Source organism: Larimichthys crocea, chromosome X (genome assembly GCF_000972845.2).
Source record: "Larimichthys crocea isolate SSNF chromosome X, L_crocea_2.0, whole genome shotgun sequence".
NCBI classification, from domain to species: Eukaryota; Metazoa; Chordata; class Actinopteri; family Sciaenidae; genus Larimichthys; species Larimichthys crocea.
In genome coordinates, this window is record NC_040020.1 from 5,176,782 (window position 1) to 5,194,475 (window position 17,694).

General features: G+C 42.7%; 2 protein-coding genes across 2 annotated transcripts in view; one reads left to right on the plus strand and one right to left on the minus strand.

The window, feature by feature from the left end:
- The first annotated feature begins 878 nt into the window (after positions 1-878).
- smarca5 (SNF2 related chromatin remodeling ATPase 5) lies at positions 879-8,743 on the plus strand. Its single transcript, XM_010729473.3, has 24 exons — positions 879-1,162; positions 2,562-2,687; positions 2,770-2,936; positions 3,041-3,141; positions 3,232-3,332; positions 3,429-3,608; positions 3,726-3,881; positions 3,971-4,102; positions 4,237-4,305; positions 4,400-4,509; positions 4,619-4,845; positions 4,931-5,052; positions 5,141-5,293; positions 5,380-5,512; positions 5,621-5,769; positions 5,873-5,995; positions 6,088-6,195; positions 6,300-6,413; positions 6,520-6,642; positions 6,747-6,879; positions 6,970-7,088; positions 7,269-7,481; positions 7,607-7,717; positions 8,277-8,743. The coding sequence occupies exons 1-24, from the start codon at positions 1,091-1,093 to the stop codon at positions 8,340-8,342; spliced, it is 3,108 nt and encodes a 1,035-aa protein (XP_010727775.1). The 5' UTR covers positions 879-1,090; the 3' UTR covers positions 8,343-8,743.
- Positions 8,744-8,802: 59 nt separating this feature from the next.
- frem3 (Fras1 related extracellular matrix 3) overlaps positions 8,803-17,694 on the minus strand; it is a 28,414-nt gene continuing 19,522 nt past the window's right edge. The window contains exons 7-24 of the mRNA XM_019256061.2: positions 15,984-16,133; positions 15,694-15,903; positions 15,412-15,609; positions 15,163-15,327; positions 14,877-15,059; positions 14,631-14,761; positions 13,928-14,086; positions 13,531-13,834; positions 13,316-13,447; positions 12,882-13,213; positions 12,349-12,541; positions 12,150-12,254; positions 11,725-11,852; positions 11,489-11,623; positions 11,080-11,206; positions 10,777-10,964; positions 10,532-10,678; positions 8,803-10,437 (exon numbers count right to left, since the gene is read on the minus strand). Of these exons, the coding sequence (XP_019111606.2) occupies positions 9,868-10,437; positions 10,532-10,678; positions 10,777-10,964; positions 11,080-11,206; positions 11,489-11,623; positions 11,725-11,852; positions 12,150-12,254; positions 12,349-12,541; positions 12,882-13,213; positions 13,316-13,447; positions 13,531-13,834; positions 13,928-14,086; positions 14,631-14,761; positions 14,877-15,059; positions 15,163-15,327; positions 15,412-15,609; positions 15,694-15,903; positions 15,984-16,133 (3,557 nt within the window). The 3' untranslated portion in view covers positions 8,803-9,867. The remainder of the gene's footprint in view (positions 10,438-10,531; positions 10,679-10,776; positions 10,965-11,079; positions 11,207-11,488; positions 11,624-11,724; positions 11,853-12,149; positions 12,255-12,348; positions 12,542-12,881; positions 13,214-13,315; positions 13,448-13,530; positions 13,835-13,927; positions 14,087-14,630; positions 14,762-14,876; positions 15,060-15,162; positions 15,328-15,411; positions 15,610-15,693; positions 15,904-15,983; positions 16,134-17,694) is intronic.

Sequence of the window (17,694 nt, forward strand, 5' to 3'; positions counted from 1 at the left end):
AGCATTTCTTACATTCAAGAACAATAGGGTATAAACAGAACAACAATATAAAGTAAAGCAATGGAAAGAAAGAAAAATTCTTACAGGGGGTCAATCAAAAGTAAAAGTTGATAAACTGTCATACAGCAATAGGGCTTTCTTTGATTTCACAAGTTTTAAAGAATCAAAGTAAAGGTGCAGTTCTTTTTTAAAAAATGTTGAAACGTGGGGTATTTTTTGAGAATTTACGTTTGTGTAGAAAATATTTGGCGAGTATAATCAAATTATTTATGTTATATTATATTTTTCTGTCCTCCATTATGAAACCAAATCTCACATTATTGTAAGTCAGGGGTGGCACATCTATATTATTATAGGTTAAACTATTTTTTCCAAAACGAATCAGATAGATTGCAAGAGAACATTAAGTGTACAAGTGTTTCTACTTCTGTTTTACAAAAAGCACATTCATTGCAGTCCAAATTAAATATAAGTCTTCGATTTTTACACTGTATAACAACAGCTAGGTCATAATTTACAGTCACCTCACATTTCTCCTTACTTTGTACATATCAACACTGCCAACTTGCTGTATATACCTCTGTACAATATATTTGATTTTATCGTATTTACTATTGCTTTTTTGATATTTTATTATGTATAGTTTGCTTTATAGTATATTTTTATTCTTATGTTGTCACTTGTCACTTTGTGTAATGCTGCTGCTGCACTATAATTTCCCAGCTTGGGATAAATAAAATCTATCTATCTATCTATCTATCTATCTATCTATCTATCTATCTATCTATCTTAAAATATAGTATACACCATATTATCGGACATCTCACATTTCCGAGCAGCAGTGAAGGCAGCATGCGCAAATCTCGCGAGAGCGCGCTGTGAACGCGGTTGCTCCGAGAACAATCTTCCTAGCGCGAACGTGCTGCCTGTGTGAGACCAACCGGTGTGTCTTTCATTATAAACAACCAGATAGTTTCTCGTTTATCCGGAGAAAGTTCGGGAAATCTTCCGCGGCTCTCACACGGGATCACATAAGGCACCGAGTAACGGGCGATATATCCGATTTTTGAGGGTGGAAACCGGTTGGAAAATGTCCGAAAGCGCAAACTGCGTGGAGCAGCGGGAAGAGCAGACTGAACTTGAAGAAGCCGGAGGAGCCGAGGTAAGACGGTTTAAAACCGGGACTTTGTCTCCTCTCAGCGCCGGGTACATCCTCCATAGAGCCGTCACACAAGTCTCAGTCATTTAAAAAAACAAAAAAAACAACGAGTCCTTTTACATGAGTGTGTTTGTTCCGTGTTAAACTTTCACTTTGTCGATGTTAATGCGGGCTGTTGGAGCTAGTTAGCTAGCCGAGGCGGCTATCATTAGCTCACGACGACAGCAGCAGCTCGGTCCCGTCCACCCGGGACTGGAGCTAACAGCAGGAAGGCCAGCCTGTTTCATAACACACACACAATACGAGCCTAGCTCCGCTAGCCCCACACACCGATCACCACGTTATAAGTCCCGGCGTTTGTTTACTCGGTGAGTACTTGTAGCTGTGATTACGGAAAAACCCGAAGGAAACAAGTAAAGAGCAACAGACTCGGGCTCGTTTGTCCCGAGCGCGTCTTTGTTGTGAGTGGGACAGTGAGCGGGGACAGCTATGGCTTTTGTAACCGAGCAGGGATGCTGCTAACCGCGCTGCCTGTCTGTGACTTGTGTTGAGTTTTTGATTAAAACAGGAATTTTAATATATGAAGCTCAACATCATGATGAAACAAACTTCACTGAGCCCACGCACTGGGAAACTGTAGTGTGACATCATGGAAAGTATAAAAACAAATGCAGAGTATGGATAAAACAACATTATGGGCTCTTACAATAAACAGAATAAAGTTTGAGAAATAACAATAAGAGGAAATACTTACACTAATAGTCACTGCTGTGACAGATAAGGTACAATAATAAAACATTCAAAGGTTTAGTGTGTAGGATTTAGAGACATGTAGTGGTGAAGTTGCAGATTGCAACTAACTAAATACTGTTGGCCTCAACCTGTCAACTAGAGCCGGAGTTCAGTGTCCCTTCTGGGCTACTGTAGGAGTAGGTGCACAGCAGACTCTAACTATCTCTTATTTTTCTGGTGATTAAACACTAATAAAAACATAGTTCTGTATATTATATTCCTCTTAAATGTTACACACTGGGTCTTTAAAAGACTAATTGCAAATTGGGTGTCTTTTCTCTGCTTGTTGACTTTATCAGCAGCAAAAAATGTTGTTATATCTTTGTTTAATAATGTATTCGTGCAGAAGGTTGAGTACTGTGATTGTGTTTTGGTCCACTAGCATCTGAGGTGATGGCAGCAGGGACAAAAGACCTGCCAGCAGCGTGCAGGGTTAAGGAGTTTGTCATTCATCCATGATAGCCCAGAAGTTTTCTCTCTCACTTCCTCTCTTGGGTTCACAGAGAATCCAGGAATTGAGCTGGATGTTTATTTAGTCAGTTCCTGTGTGCCGTCGTTGGACAAATCAGAGGATAGCCACTAAACAAGATGCTTTACCTTTTCTGCTCAGGAGAAGTCCGATTCTTCAGATGCTGGGAAAGAGTCGTCTTCAGACGCCGGACCTGATGGACAAGATGCATCCTCCTCATCCTCGACCAAAACTAAAGACTCCGCGCCGGGGTACGAGGAGAAAGTGGTAAGTACACTTCCTGTAACTTAACATTACATGACTCGCTGCTCTGCTCTTGGATAATAACACTGTCTTCCTGTGTATGTAGCAAACAGACCGGACCAACAGATTTGAGTACCTGTTGAAGCAGACAGAATTGTTTGCTCATTTCATCCAACCAGCCGCACAGAAGACCCCCACCTCCCCCCTGAAGATGAAGCCTGGACGCCCACGCATCAAGAAGGATGAAAAACAGAACCTGCTGTCTGCCGGAGAGTGAGTACACGGCCATATAATACACATTTATTTAGTTTTAGGAAGATGGGGGGCAAACTTATGATTGTGCATGTGACATATTGTTTCTTTACTGTGTTTAACAGCAATCGCCATCGCCGCACTGAGCAAGAGGAGGATGAAGAGCTTCTGAACGAGAGCACCAAGACCACTAATGTCTGCACTCGCTTCGATGATTCTCCTTCCTGTAAGACCTGTTTTTATTTTAGCCATATGATAAATTAATACGTAATGAGCAGAGGTGTTGACTGTGATTTTATTTTTTTGTCTTATCAAGACGTCAAAACTGGAAAAATGAGAGATTATCAGGTCCGAGGTCTGAACTGGCTCATCTCCTTGTATGAGAACGGCATCAATGGCATCCTGGCTGATGAAATGGTCAGTAATTTCTCTGACATTTAGAGTGAAGTGACAAATATTGTTATGTTCTGATATTGTTGTATTTACATGTACTGCTCCATCTTACACGCACAGGGTTTGGGGAAGACTCTGCAGACTATTGCTCTGCTCGGGTACATGAAGCACTACAGAAACATCCCTGGTCCCCACATGGTGCTGGTGCCCAAGTCCACCCTCTACAACTGGATGAACGAGTTCAAGAGATGGGTGCCTTCGCTCCGTGCAGTCTGTCTGATTGGAGACAGAGATGAGAGGGTAGGCTGTCAGACTATTAAGATGTGTCCCAAACTTATTCCTACTGAGACTAGTTTGCAAATGAGAGCAAAAATGTATCAAAACCACAAAATAAAACTGGTTTTGCTTCAATTTCAGACGGCCCTGATCAGAGATGTGCTGCTGCCTGGAGAATGGGATGTCTGTGTCACATCTTACGAGATGCTCATCATTGAAAAGGCAGTGTTCAAGAAGTTCAACTGGAGATACCTGGTCATTGATGAAGCCCACAGGATCAAGAACGAGAAATCAAAGGTAGTAAAACAGATGTTTACATATAATAGAACCACTTAGCATCATTTTACAAGTCTAATTAAGCAAAAATGCCTTTTTATTTCCTGCAGTTGTCAGAAATTGTCCGTGAGTTTAAGACCACCAATCGTTTACTGTTGACTGGAACACCTCTGCAAAACAACCTCCACGAGCTGTGGGCTCTGCTCAACTTCCTGCTGCCTGACGTCTTCAACTCAGCAGACGTAAGAATCGCCTAGAAGTGTACAAGAACGACAAAAACACACTGGCTGTAGTTGTACTGATGTAGTTTTAGTCTGTTATTTAAAAGAAATATACTCTGTGTATTCTGGTACTAATTACATTTCCCCTCCCAAAGGACTTTGATTCCTGGTTTGACACAAACAACTGCTTGGGTGATCAGAAGTTGGTCGAACGTCTCCACACTGTATGTATTGAAAGTTCCTCCAAACTCATCTCTGTAAATTTAAATACAATTTTTATTGTTAAAACACTTTTTTGATCTGCCGTTTTTTCTATAGGTTCTGCGCCCCTTCTTGCTCCGTCGTATAAAAGCTGACGTAGAGAAGACTCTGCTCCCGAAAAAAGAGATCAAGATGTATGTGGGCCTGAGTAAGATGCAGCGAGAGTGGTAAGCATCCTCAGTGAAATAAATCCTCTGATTCTTTGTTCCGCACAGCTTGAAATAACCTGCTTTTATACAGTAGCATGTAATATTAACTCATGTCACGACCCATCAGGTACACAAAGATTCTGATGAAGGACATCGATATCCTGAACTCAGCGGGTAAGATGGACAAGATGCGTCTGCTTAACGTTCTCATGCAGCTGAGGAAATGCTGCAACCACCCATACCTGTTCGACGGGGCCGAGCCTGGTCCCCCCTACACAACCGACCTCCACCTGGTGGTGAACAGCGGCAAGATGGTGGTGCTGGACAAACTGCTACCCAAGATGAAGCAGCAGGGTACGTAGATGGCTGTACTGTAACTTCAGGAGTAAAAGTATAAAGTGGCACGATGCTGATGCTACTGTATTTCCTTTTGTTCTAGGTTCTCGTGTGCTTATCTTCAGTCAGATGACCAGGGTGCTGGACATCTTGGAGGACTACTGCATGTGGAGGAACTACGGCTATTGTCGCCTGGATGGACAGACGCCGCATGAGGAGAGACAGGTGTGGTGCTTGATTCTTACACAAAACAATATGAGAGAGACTTTGGATGAAGTAAATGTCATCTAATTGTCTGTTTTTGTGTTTTCAGATCTCTATCAATGCATACAATGAGCCCAACAGCTCTAAGTTCATCTTCATGTTGAGCACCAGAGCTGGAGGACTGGGTATCAACCTGGCCACAGCAGATGTAGTCATCCTGTACGACTCAGACTGGAACCCTCAAGTGGACCTTCAGGCTATGGTTAGTACGCTGAAGTGCTGAACTGCCCGTTACTTATTCAGCAGCAGTTACAGGATCTGATTGTAGTTTTCATCTTTTTATCTCAGGACCGAGCTCACAGGATTGGTCAGCAGAAGCAGGTGCGCGTCTTTCGCTTCATCACTGAAAACACAGTGGAGGAGAGGATTGTGGAGAGGGCCGAGATGAAACTGCGCCTGGACTCCATCGTCATCCAGCAAGGTAACTTGTCTCTCTTCTTCTTAACAGTAGCCATAATTCAACTCCTAACCCAAAATACCAATAAGAGATTTGACTAAAACACTAAGCGGTCCTGTTTCTGTTAAACAGGAAGACTCGTGGATCCAAGCGCTAACAAGCTGGGCAAAGATGAGATGTTGTCCATCATCCGCCACGGTGCCACGCATGTGTTTGCTTCCAAAGAGAGCGAGATCACAGATGATGACATTGATGCAATCCTGGAGAGAGGTGAAAGGAAGGTGAGTCTGGACGCATCAGAGAAAATCTACGACCAGTGCTTCTTTGTACGTAGTTTTTAAAAAATTGCCCTCAAATTAACACTCTGATCTCATCATATTCTAGACTATGGAGATGAAGGAGAAGATGTCCACACTGGGCGAGAGCACTCTGAGGAACTTCACTATGGACACCGAGAACAGCAGCGTGTACACATTTGAAGGGGAAGATTACAGAGAGAAGAAAAAGGTAACAAAACTAACAACGTCAGTATTCAGTGTTTTAATTGCCTTATTTAAACCAAATGAACCTTTTGAGTTTTTTTTTGCTTCTTCATTCAGGTCATTACCAACTGGATTGAGCCACCTAAAAGAGAAAGGAAAGCCAATTACGCTGTGGATGCCTACTTCAGAGAAGCTCTGCGAGTCAGTGAGCCCAAAGCACCAAAGGTAGGGGAAGGATCACTATAGAAACAGTTAAAATGTTCTGAAGATGGGTGATATGTTATCCTGCTTATCGGCCTAACATTTGTTTGTCTGACTCCATTTCCCAGGCTCCCCGTCCTCCCAAGCAGCCAAACGTTCAGGACTTCCAGTTTTTCCCTCCACGTCTTTTTGAGCTTCTAGAAAAGGAAATTCTGTTCTACAGAAAGACCATAGGCTACAAGGTACAACAATGTTTTCTCCAGATGACAAATGAGTTATTTTCCAGATTTGGTTGAAGTAGGAATGTCTTTTAGAAATGTCTCTAAGTCTGTGGCTGCGTCTCTTTAGGTTCCCCGTAATCCAGACATGCCAAATTCAGCCCAGCTCCAGAAAGAAGAGCAGGCTAAGATCGACGAGGCTGAGGCTCTAACAGAGGAGGAACTGGAGGAGAAGGAGAACCTGCTGCAACAGGTACACTCGTTAAAGACAATCCAATTTATGGCCAATATGCCACAAGTCAAAATTAGTCTGGATCTATATTGTGCATATGTTGATCAACTGTACTTTGATTGCAGGGATTTACTATTTGGAACAAACGCGACTTCAACCAGTTCATCAAAGCCAACGAGAAGTGGGGAAGAGATGATATTGAGAACATTGCCAGAGAGGTTGAGGGAAAAACTCCAGAAGAAGTCATGGAATATTCTGGTAATGCTCATTTTAAAAAAATCCTTCACCTCACAGGCAAACCCAAACGTTTGCTTTGATTAGTGAACTCATGTGTGCTTGTTCCTCCAGCTGTATTCTGGGAGCGCTGTAATGAGCTGCAGGATATCGAGAAGATCATGGCCCAGATAGAGAGAGGAGAGGCCAGGATCCAGAGAAGGATCAGCATCAAGAAAGCACTGGACTCAAAGGTAGGACTGTCAAACATTTCGCTCTTCATTTCTTGTTTAAACCACCTAATTGTCTTCATCTCATTAAACCTAAAACTCAAAATCTTGCTCTGATCCCTTAATTCTCTCTTCATTATCGCTTCATCTCCTCCTCCTGATTAATTAACGGGCCATCAATGTGTTTCTCATCTCCTTTCCCAGATTGGTCGCTACAAGGCTCCCTTCCATCAGCTCCGTATCTCCTATGGCACCAACAAAGGCAAGAACTACACAGAAGAGGAGGACCGCTTCCTTATCTGCATGCTTCACAAGCTGGGCTTTGACAAGGAGAGCGTGTATGACGAGCTGCGTCAGTGCATCCGCAACTCACCTCAGTTCCGCTTCGACTGGTTCCTCAAATCCAGGACTGCCATGGTACTTTTTTTTGTTGTTGTACTGTTTCTCCTATTATTTTTGTCTAGTAGTTTTTGTTTTTGTTCTTGTGCACAAAGTTTTAAAAAAAGTTGCCTAACAATTTATTTGATTTTGTGTATGTGTAGGAGCTCCAGAGGCGATGTAACACCCTGATCACACTCATAGAGAGAGAGAACATGGAGCTGGAGGAGAGGGAGAAGGCTGAGAAGAAGAAACGGGGCCCAAAGAGTGCCTCGGTAAGTTACAAATCAACCTCATATTACTGGAAGAAAGCCACTTGTTTATTGATGCTGACATAGCTGTTCAAAGTCGTTTCCATTCCAGTGCTGATTACAAACTCTTTTTTGATACCTTTTAAATAGAAGATTCACTTTATCCATACCCAATGTGGAAATTCTGTTTTCACTCAAGCCTGAAATACAACCACACAGGGCTTATAAACATGCATGAGTGACGGGCTGCCAGGTAGTGATGCCCTGGGAGCAGTCAGGAGTTAGAATAAAAATGTTTTATTTTCAAAGTCAAATGCTTGTGCAGCATCTGCTTAGTGTTTTTCTTAACTCACAATAACCGAGCCAAAAATAAAACACTAAATTAGAGATGACAAATCTGGTCAGGCGTTCAGTGAAACTTGTGTACTTTGATACTATGAATAGTCTGAAATCTTCCCTGGAGACATTTTAAAAAAAAACCCTACAAATTCAATATTGATTTGCGACTGGGCCCGTCTGTCTGTTTGACTTCTGTTTCTGTCTGAAGACTTTGCTAATTTTGTACTTTCTCCTCTTTATATAGGCCCAGAAACGGAAGTCGGAGGGAACCGCAGACGGACGTGGGCGCAGGAAAAAGCTCAAGTTGTGAAACTTTTCCCGACTTGAATCTACTGCACACGGTGTCAGATGTTGAGAGTGGCAGCCAGCTTCGGTATCGTTAGTCATAGTGTCTGTGTTTGTTTTTGCAGGCTGTGATAATGTACTGTGTAAAAAAAACCCTCTGATGGACTGATCTTGTGGTATTAGGATTTAGGAAGTGCTCCTTCACAAGCCTGCCTTGTTGTCACTTACCTAAACACTGCAGCTGTGCTGGTTTAGTTTTTTGTTTGCTAGTCCTTTTTTTACTAGTACTAAATTGAAATAAATGTATTTATGCCTGTTGGTTGTACCACATTCCATTGCTTGAAACAATATGTACCCTTTTTATTTTTAAGAAAACATTTGTTCTTTTATCTTCCTATGTGAAGTAGAAAATGTCTTTTTGAACATCACAAATAAAACTTCCCATTTTTTTTAAATTGTGTGCATTCTGGTAAATAAGACACTGATTCAAAAAAGGACATTTATATTTGGCAGTTTAAGTGTACAGACATCCAAACTCTTGAAATTGACACAAAATTAATAAGCCATAAAACTTTGCTAACAATTGGCACATTAAAATATACTGTCACCTGTAGAAGAATAATAACTTTTTATGCTGCACTGCTGTTTTTTTTTTTTTCAGGACTTGATCAACAAACCAGAAAGACGTATAGTTCATAATTTTTCAAGTTTCACCAGGGTGTAATAATACCTTTTCTTTCATAGACCTACATTGTTTATGTACACAGATAATTTTGCATCTGATTTCAGCCACATGGACGTAAAAAAAAAAAAAGAATAAAATAAAAAGTTAATTTCTGCATTCTCAAAAGACAAATGACATTTACAATCCCTTTCAATGACACCATATTGGTATTGTTAGTCAGTAGTGGGCAGGTATACTGCAGGCTTTTTAAAGCACGACAGTGAAATATCAATACTAACAATCACATTATCATTCAATAAGGTCAGCTTCAACTAACATTCAATCCATTTTGCTCTACTCGCCACAAAACAAAATAAGGAACACAGTGAATAACAATAAAAAAAAAACTTGGTAAACTAGTTAGTTTTAAAGGAGGAACATAGAAAATGATTTTCCTTAATGAAATTTAAGCAAGATTGCCTTTAACTCGTAATAATTGCATTTACTAAAGTGGGATTTTCATGCATTTACAAATATTGGATAAAGCGGGATATTTTACAACTTAGCAACCAATGAAGCAGGTGAATCATTTTGAGGGGCTTCTACATACATCCATGATTCAGAATAGGCTGCAAAAAAAGGCAGAGACCTACAGTACATTACAGCAAGAACTAACCATTATCAGAGATCAATAAGCCTCCGAAAAACTCTGGTGCATTCTCTGCGTGTAGGCGCCAAACACTGACATATTGTGCTGTCCACAGGTTGTACTGGGCTCTATTCAGTGCTACAAGAGTTGGGCTTTAAAGGCACAATGGTGGAGGAGACTATTATAGTCTTTTTAATAGGGGACAGGTGTTTGAGGTGGAGGGGGGGGGGTCCACACTTAGACCTCAGAGCTGTCTGCGCTGCTCCACATGCTGGCTGGGCTGTGGCTGTAGCCATCGTAGGCAGAAGAAGAGGAGGTGGTGTAAGGAGGTAACTGCGTCTTCTTTTCCCTCTTCTTGCGCCGCAGCAGCAGAATAACAATGGTGGCGATGAGGCAGATGAGGAGGATCATACCTGCAAGGCCCACGAGCATGGGCAGGGTGGAGGTGTTCGTCGACTCTCTGCCAGAACTCTCCAGCAGGGGGCGCTCAAGGAGGGGGTCATGGTTAGGTGACCAGGGTTGGCGTTGGCTGACCACCATGCGGTCTGCTCGGTCCAGAGCAATGTGCTGGATGTTGGTACCTCGGTTGTTTTCAATACCAATGTCCTGGGTCAGAGGAGCATCAGAGAAAGCAGGGGCGGCACGACGGTGACGGTTGGTGGCCAAGTTGGAGGTCTCTGGCTGTTCAACAGAGGACATGCTGTGATGCAGGTACTCCACACTGCGCTTGCCAATGTTGCGGTTGGCATTTTCTCGGGAGCGGACTGTGTAAATAGTGTGGATGAACCATTCTCGACCGGCGGCCACCTGCAGAAGAAATACAAGTTTGAGTCTTGTGTCCTTATTTATGTGTGTGTTTGTGCAATACATGAATCTACTGTATTTTGAGAATCACACAGACCTGGAAAAGTGGAGATGAGGAGAGTGTGAAGCCATCTGATCCTGGTTGTCTCGCCAAAGCCAGACCTCCAGGTGTGTCTTGAGCCAGTGTGGCCTTAAAAGTGATATCACCAAACGCTGTAGCTTGAGTATCTGGCTGGGCCTTGTCCTGCAGAACAACACACACAGAAATCAGAAGTGAGCTCTACTTCTTTTGGCTTTCAGAACACTTTAAAATAGTGTCCTCTTGGATTAATTGCATCTTACCAAGATCTTGAATCTGTAAAGCAGAGAGGGAGCATCTGCCAGGCAGCCATACTCCTTGTTAGTAGGGTTGTACTTGGGAACGTATCCATCTGCACCAGTGCAGAGGAAGACTTTCTCGATGCTGCAGGAAAAGGAGTCACCCAAGTTCTGGACTGGATCCACCATCACACGACCGTAGATCATGGAGCCTGAAGAAGAACAGGTGAAATGGTTCAATGGGACAGTAATGTAGGCGTCTCTAAAGCTTAATGGTCCTCAGCTGTAATGTTTACTGAAATCCATTAGGTGGCAGCGTTGTATTACCATCTGAGAATGCAGTATCAGTCCCTTCTCCAAAGCCCATGGAGCCATCAGACAACCACAACTCCTTCTTGGACAGCAGGAACATCTGAGTGTTGAGGCTAAACTCTGCTGCAACTGGGTCGCTCACCTGGAGCAAAGAACAAGAGTTACTATACACAGAACAAATCCTAACAACTACTTCTATAGTAAATGTTGCTATTGTTAACCCCAAGAATCCAATAGAGTAATATAAAGTAAGTTTCCTCTTCGGCAAATCAACATGAATTTTCTTATTTGTTTCAAGATATCTAGAAATGTTTAACTACCCTAGGAACAACTGAACCTTATTCTAAGTCTTTTGGACCTGATTATTCTGAATCCAGATCTAAACAATTCCAAGGATTTTTTTTTTCAGGATATCCAGGCTAACCTGCTGGAAGCGAATGTCCATGTCAAACGTAAGTGGCTCTCTTGGGTGGCAGACAGGAGGGATGCTGAACTCCCCGTTGGGTGATGCAATGCAGGGGATCATCTTTACTGTGTAGGTGCCAGAGTAGTCTCGCACCTAGAGGTCCCACAGGAAAAATAGAAATGATGTCAAGACTGCCATTGGAATTGATGATTATTTCAGCATAGCTGGCATGTTTTGACGACATAATGACTCACAGCAAAGTCTGAAACAAAACTCCACTGCTGCATGGGCTGGTTGTAAGTAGGCTCAGTCCTGACCAGGGCAAGAGTGAACGTAAGCCCAGGGTGGTCAGCACACATCACCATGGATGTCACGCTGGTTCCTGAAAACAAACATGTATACAGTCGTAAATCTTGTCCAGCAGTATTTTGTCCAAACTGGAGCTAGCAACTGTGTCTACCTTTTTATTTATAGTGCAACCTTTTACATTGTTTGTGTCACTTGCTTCCTAACTGACATTTGCTAAAATGACCTCTGGCACTTTCACACAGGAAGGACCCCTAATGTGGAACTCCAGAAATAGATGAAGAGAGGATACTGGCCACAGGGTAATGCAATAGGAGGTTGCTGTATAGAATGACCACACTGGATAGGTTTTGGGGGCGTGGGTGCCACTCACCTGGATGAGACATAACAAACTGCCCCCTGAAGCGAGCCTCTGTCTTGAAGTTAACCACAAGACGTCCCTCCTCATTTATACGCATACTAGTTGGGTACATGGCGCCTACAAGAACAGAGAACAAAGTTTGACTGTGTGCACCAGATATGGAGTTACATTTTTTCCACTTCTGTGAGCACCAGCAAGAAGCAGCACATACCTTGTAGCTCAGCCTCAGGTGGGCTACCAATGCCATCCTGCCAAAGAATAGCTGTATCATACACAAAGGTGAGTTTAAGCTCTGACTGTAGGTCAAAGTGTTGCCAGCCTCCTACAGCCACTGGAGAGTGGAAGACATAGGACACAAACAGGGGAACGCGTAGGGTGACGTAGGACTGGACCAGGTTCAGCACCTAAATAAGAGATAAATGAAACATTGACAAGGATAATGTAAGAAGCATCTTGGAGACTAGTTGAAAACTGCTGATGAGCTAACTAGTAATAAACTGGAAAACTGGGAGCAACCATTCCTCTTTTGTGGAGCTGTTTATACATCAGAGGAGGTTAAAAAATGGATAGTGAAACAGAACTAGAATAGCTTCTTCCATTTTGGACTCTCACTGTCAAGACAGTTTGCATTTGGTCAATAGCATTTGCATTAGCATGTCAAAGTACTCTTGCCATAAAAGATGAGCATGGAAATGCTGATATGGGCCTTAGGAATGTTTGATTCTGCCTTTATTTGTGTCCTACCTGTCCATCTGTGCCTATGGAGCCTCCACAGTCATTCAGCAGCTCTGACATGTCGTAGTAGCTGGTGAACTCCCAGAGGCAGGCCTCCAAGTTGAGGTTCCTGTAGAAGCGTAGAGAGTTGGCTGAGCGCATATTTATACTGTACTGGTAGGGTGAAGTCTCGCCAATGATTTCAGGGTTCTTTGTTGCATCGGTGATGAAGCCATGGCCAGTTTGGATCTCATTAAAGTCCAGCAAGTTGGAGCAGCGATGGTTGCCCACGCGTGTGCCGTCTGGGCTCAGGGTGAGCTCAAAGTTGGACAGAGGTCTTGTGGAAATCACTGGTAACATGCCTGTTGAGAGTGAAAAGCTTGTTTAATTTCTGAAGGTTTCAACTAGATTACTAATCAGTAATGACTATATTTTAATGGTTGCAACAAATCTTTACTGCTTACCATCCATGTGAGGCATATTGACAGTTAGTTTAATGAGGTTGGGGAAGTCTGGGTCATCTGGACCAGTGTAGCGGATCTTAGCAGAGAAAGGTTCAGCTCCAACAGTTCCTTGGATACGAGGCTGACACATACCTGCAAAGAGTTAAAAGTCAGTTAAACCAAAGAAATCTATACTGTGCATATATGTGTGGCTGTACCATCAGTCTTTCACTCACCCTCATCCTTGTTGATTGCAACAATGGGGCTGGACAGCTCCAGGCCAGCATCTCCATTGGCATTAAATGCTCTTGCTGCACATTGAATTCTTGAGCCAGCCTGGAAGTAGATTGAATCCAATGTGATGGACTTGGTGTTGGTGAAGAAAGTATTTGTGTCCACCTCTCTCATGGGGCTGGTCACTCCATCTGACCCGGTAGGGGCGCTGACCAGCCAGCGATATTGAGTGAGAGTGTCATTGATGTTCTCCGCCGTGCAGATGGAACCGGTTTTGTCAAAGTCGTGATACTTTGGATTGCAAGCCTGCATGAGATGACGAGACAGGTAGAAAATGGGAAATTGAAGAAATGTGGAGGTGTGTGTGGCTCCCAAAAGCAGCAAAAGCATTACACTCACCGTGATGCACACAACAGGGTATCCATTGGGCGGGTTGGGCTTGTCTTTGGTCTTAGCTGTGTCATCATACATGAGCAGGGAAACCACTTGGGGCACAGCAGGGAAGGTAACATCGGCCACACTGTCCATCTCCTCGATGTAAACAATGGCCTTGTTCATCTAGCAAGAAGAGGAAAGGCAATGTTAGCTGTTTGTCAATTATATTATAACCTCCAGTTATAATTTGTCTATGGACAAAGGAAGAACTTATTCGATTCTGATTGGGATACTACTACCTTGTAGCCACTTACAAGCCACTTTTACTATTATATCATCATTTTCACCATTCTTCCATCAGATTTTATTCTCTCTTCCCCAAATTTTGGTACCTAACATATTTGAATTTGTCATTTGACCAACACATGCCTGATGTAGAGTATATGGGTAGAATGTCCCAGTTCTGTTTATAGGTTTGTCTACTGTTTGGCTCTGCTGGGACATTCCCTACAGCATCTCATTCCAGAGGGAAAAGCTTTTTATAAGACTCTGTGGTTCAGGCGCGCTGACAGCAATGCCAGCTGCTGCTTGGCTATTTTAACACAGGCTGACATGACAGTGCGCATGCTCACGTGTGTAGATATGTAGCACTGTACATGTGCACATATAGGACTTGCTACTGGTTTATATTTGTTTGTGTGTATGGGCTGTGTGGCCTTTGTGTCACCTGTATTTCAGCCACCATGTTGTCATCAGGCTTCATGTGCACAGTGAAGGCCTCTCTCATTTCTCTTTGGCCGTCATACAGGATCTCAATCTCTACGAAGTGTTCCTTTTCACCCTCCTTGAACTCAACATCTTAGACACAGAGACAGTGAAGTGAGCACTGATCAAAATCTTTCAATATAGGGTCATATCACAGCCACTGTGCAAACTACTGTGCCACTGTGCAGCCACTAAATCAGGTTCTTACCCTCTGATAGCGGGTTGTAGTCTTCTCCGGAGGTTGCAGAGCCATCTTTGGTGTGCACTCTCACCACTGAGACCTTTGAGGTGTCTCCAACACGCAGGATAGGAATCTTCACAATAGCTATGTCACCTTTGACCTGAGGTTCACGTACACTGTACTTGATCTCAGAGAAACGGATGATGGGCTCTAGAGCAGGAAGAACATTTGGAGTTATTGAGAATATTTTAGGTTTTTGTGGTTCAATATTTCATAGCCATTAAATTATTTTGTACGTTGGTAAAGTACGTACTGTCTTTCTCATCTGTAACCGTGACCAGTGCCTCCTTCTGCTCCCCAATAGAAGCTCCATAGGAAGACTTGCTCTTGGGAGATCCCAGGACGAGGCGGAACTCCTCATCCTCTTCATGGATGGAGTCATCCATCAGGCTTACCACACATGGCTTCTCAGTTTCACCTGGAGAGAAATGGGTAACATATGCAGATAAGTGTTGCAGGATCTAGAGGAACGGGGAGATTAGGCAGGAGTGGGAGGTCTCACCTGGCAGGAAAGTGATGACTGAGGCATCAGTATTGGGTCTTTCACTGTAGTCCATCATGACCTGAGCAGAGCCTTGGCGAGTGTAACAACGCACCGTGGACCTGTGATTAATGTCTCCACTGCGGTACACTATGGCTGTTACCTCCCCGTCGGACTCATCCACCTTGTAGCTTCCTTCCTTAAATTGAACCTTCGGCACTGCAAAGATAGTCATCATCAAGTTACAGAAGTCTGCCTTTAAATGAAGCTCCAAATGTTAGATCAACCCTTATATCAACTCACAGTCAGTGACTGTATCATTGATGGTGATGATGGTCTTGCTTGGTTCTCCCAGCACAGCATTCATGGGCATCCGTAACACAAGGTCAAAGGTCTCAGGTCCCTCCAGCTCTGGCTGACCCAGATCATCCAGGATTGTCACCCTAAATGTCTGCATTGTCACACCAGGAGCAAAGTCCAAGTTTCGACTAATGCCGACGTAGTCTAGTCCAGCTGCCAGATAAAGGGGAAACCATGAACTAACACTGTGATGCAAAATCAGGCTGTTGATTCTGTTGGATTGTTTATTTTACCTTCTGCAGAGACAGGATCGCTCTTCCTGGAGCGGACGGTGACAGTAGCCGTCTTGGACAGGTCAGTTCCTGTCCTCCAGACCTTCACCTCAACGTAGCCTGAACTCTCATCAACGACATACTCAGGTTCCCCAAAATACAAAGAGGGCTCTGTGGGATGGTGAAAAACAACAAGTAAATGATGATGACCTGGTGTCATTTAAGTACTTTTTAAATAAAATAACCAAAACAGAACAGCACATAAAATACATTTATTTAGCTATTTTCAGAACAAAAGGCTTTTGTTAGAAGGGCAAAGCAACATAAGCTTTTAATCGAGCTTGGACTTTCGGATATTTGTGGCTAATTTCTGAGTATATTTAGACAACATATTTTGCAGCTTTGCGATCATGTTCACGGACAAATTGGCATGAATAGCTGAGCAAACTCTCTCATTTTGACTCAGCACAGGAAGAGAGCTGTCATCCCTCTTATCCTGTTCTCCTTTAACCTTCCTCCCCCACTTATCTAAATCCAGACAGCTCTGTCTGAACTCAACGCCAAAGGGCTGAGGATACACCTGAAGAATAGGGTGTGTGCTTGTGTGTGCACGAGTGAAGGGATGTTCCCAGTTTCTGATGATAGAGCAGCTGATAAGCGTTATGGCGAAGGGTTTGCCAGAGACAGAGAGGCAACATCCATGTTACAAAGGCAAGAGGGCAAGAATTTAGACCCCCGGAACACAATGTCAATTCATCTCTCCTCACTTATGCATAAAGCGTGTTTTCATCACACTCTGTCCAGCCAGTGCTCTTAGAGATCAACTGATAGGGGTGCAAATTCAGGACTAAAGCTTTTTTTAACTTGAACTAAAACAAAAAGAGAAGACAAAGAAATTAAAGGCACCCTTTATGACGGGTTTATAAATAATTATTAGTACCTGTAACTGTCTTTATTAAGGTTTAAGAAATAATTTACTAATGCTTTGTAGATCAGCTATAAGCCACAAACAAGAACAACGATTGGGTTGCCAGGTTGGGGTAAGCAGGTGATTTTTCATGACTTATTTTGGAGTTAGTTAATGATTTATTAATCATTATTAAAGCCATTTGTTATAACCTATAAACCTTCATAAAGACAGCATTGAGGCAGTGAGAAAAACCTTTGATAAAATGAAACTAGGTAACTATTTAAATAAATAAAATTTATATGCATTAAGCAACCCTGTCTTTGTAAAATTCAAAACACTCTCTAACCAGAAGCTTATTGTGGCTAATGTTACCAAACTCAAGATAAATGTAGGAAAATGATATTACTTCATGATTTTGTTGACACTATGGAAAAAAAGCATTTGTTATTATACCATAAATGTCACTTGTGGTCACTATTCAGCTTAAAACTTCTTTTGTGCTGTATTTTGACCCATGGCCTTAATTAGGGTCATCAAACAACACTTGAAAAACATTAAAAAAATAAAAATAGAATGTCCTTGTTTAAATGTTTAAATGTCCTTGTGTCGTTTGATGACTGTATTAAAGACCACAGGCTAAAACACATCAGCTCTCACCACAAAGTTACTCTCAATCATTGGTGCTTGAGTAGAAGTGGCAGATCTTGGGTTTATTTAGAAGTTGACTGATGTAGCAACAGACAACTGGTATTGAAAAAAGGATTTCTGGAACAATTTCAAAAGCCTTTCAGCCTCCAAGCAGCAGCTATTTAGTACCAAGGA

What these genes read in the sequence shown, in the direction of transcription:
- smarca5 (XM_010729473.3), top strand. Translation starts at nt 1,091, where the DNA reads ATGTCCGAAAGCGCAAACTGCGTGGAGCAGCGGGAAGAGCAGACTGAA. An exon ending in GCATCCTGGCTGATGAAATG is followed by an intron (nt 3,333 to 3,428) that starts GTCAGTAATTTC and finishes TTACACGCACAG; the next exon opens with GGTTTGGGGAAGACTCTGCA. An exon ending in AGAAGTCATGGAATATTCTG is followed by an intron (nt 6,880 to 6,969) that starts GTAATGCTCATT and finishes TTGTTCCTCCAG; the next exon opens with CTGTATTCTGGGAGCGCTGT.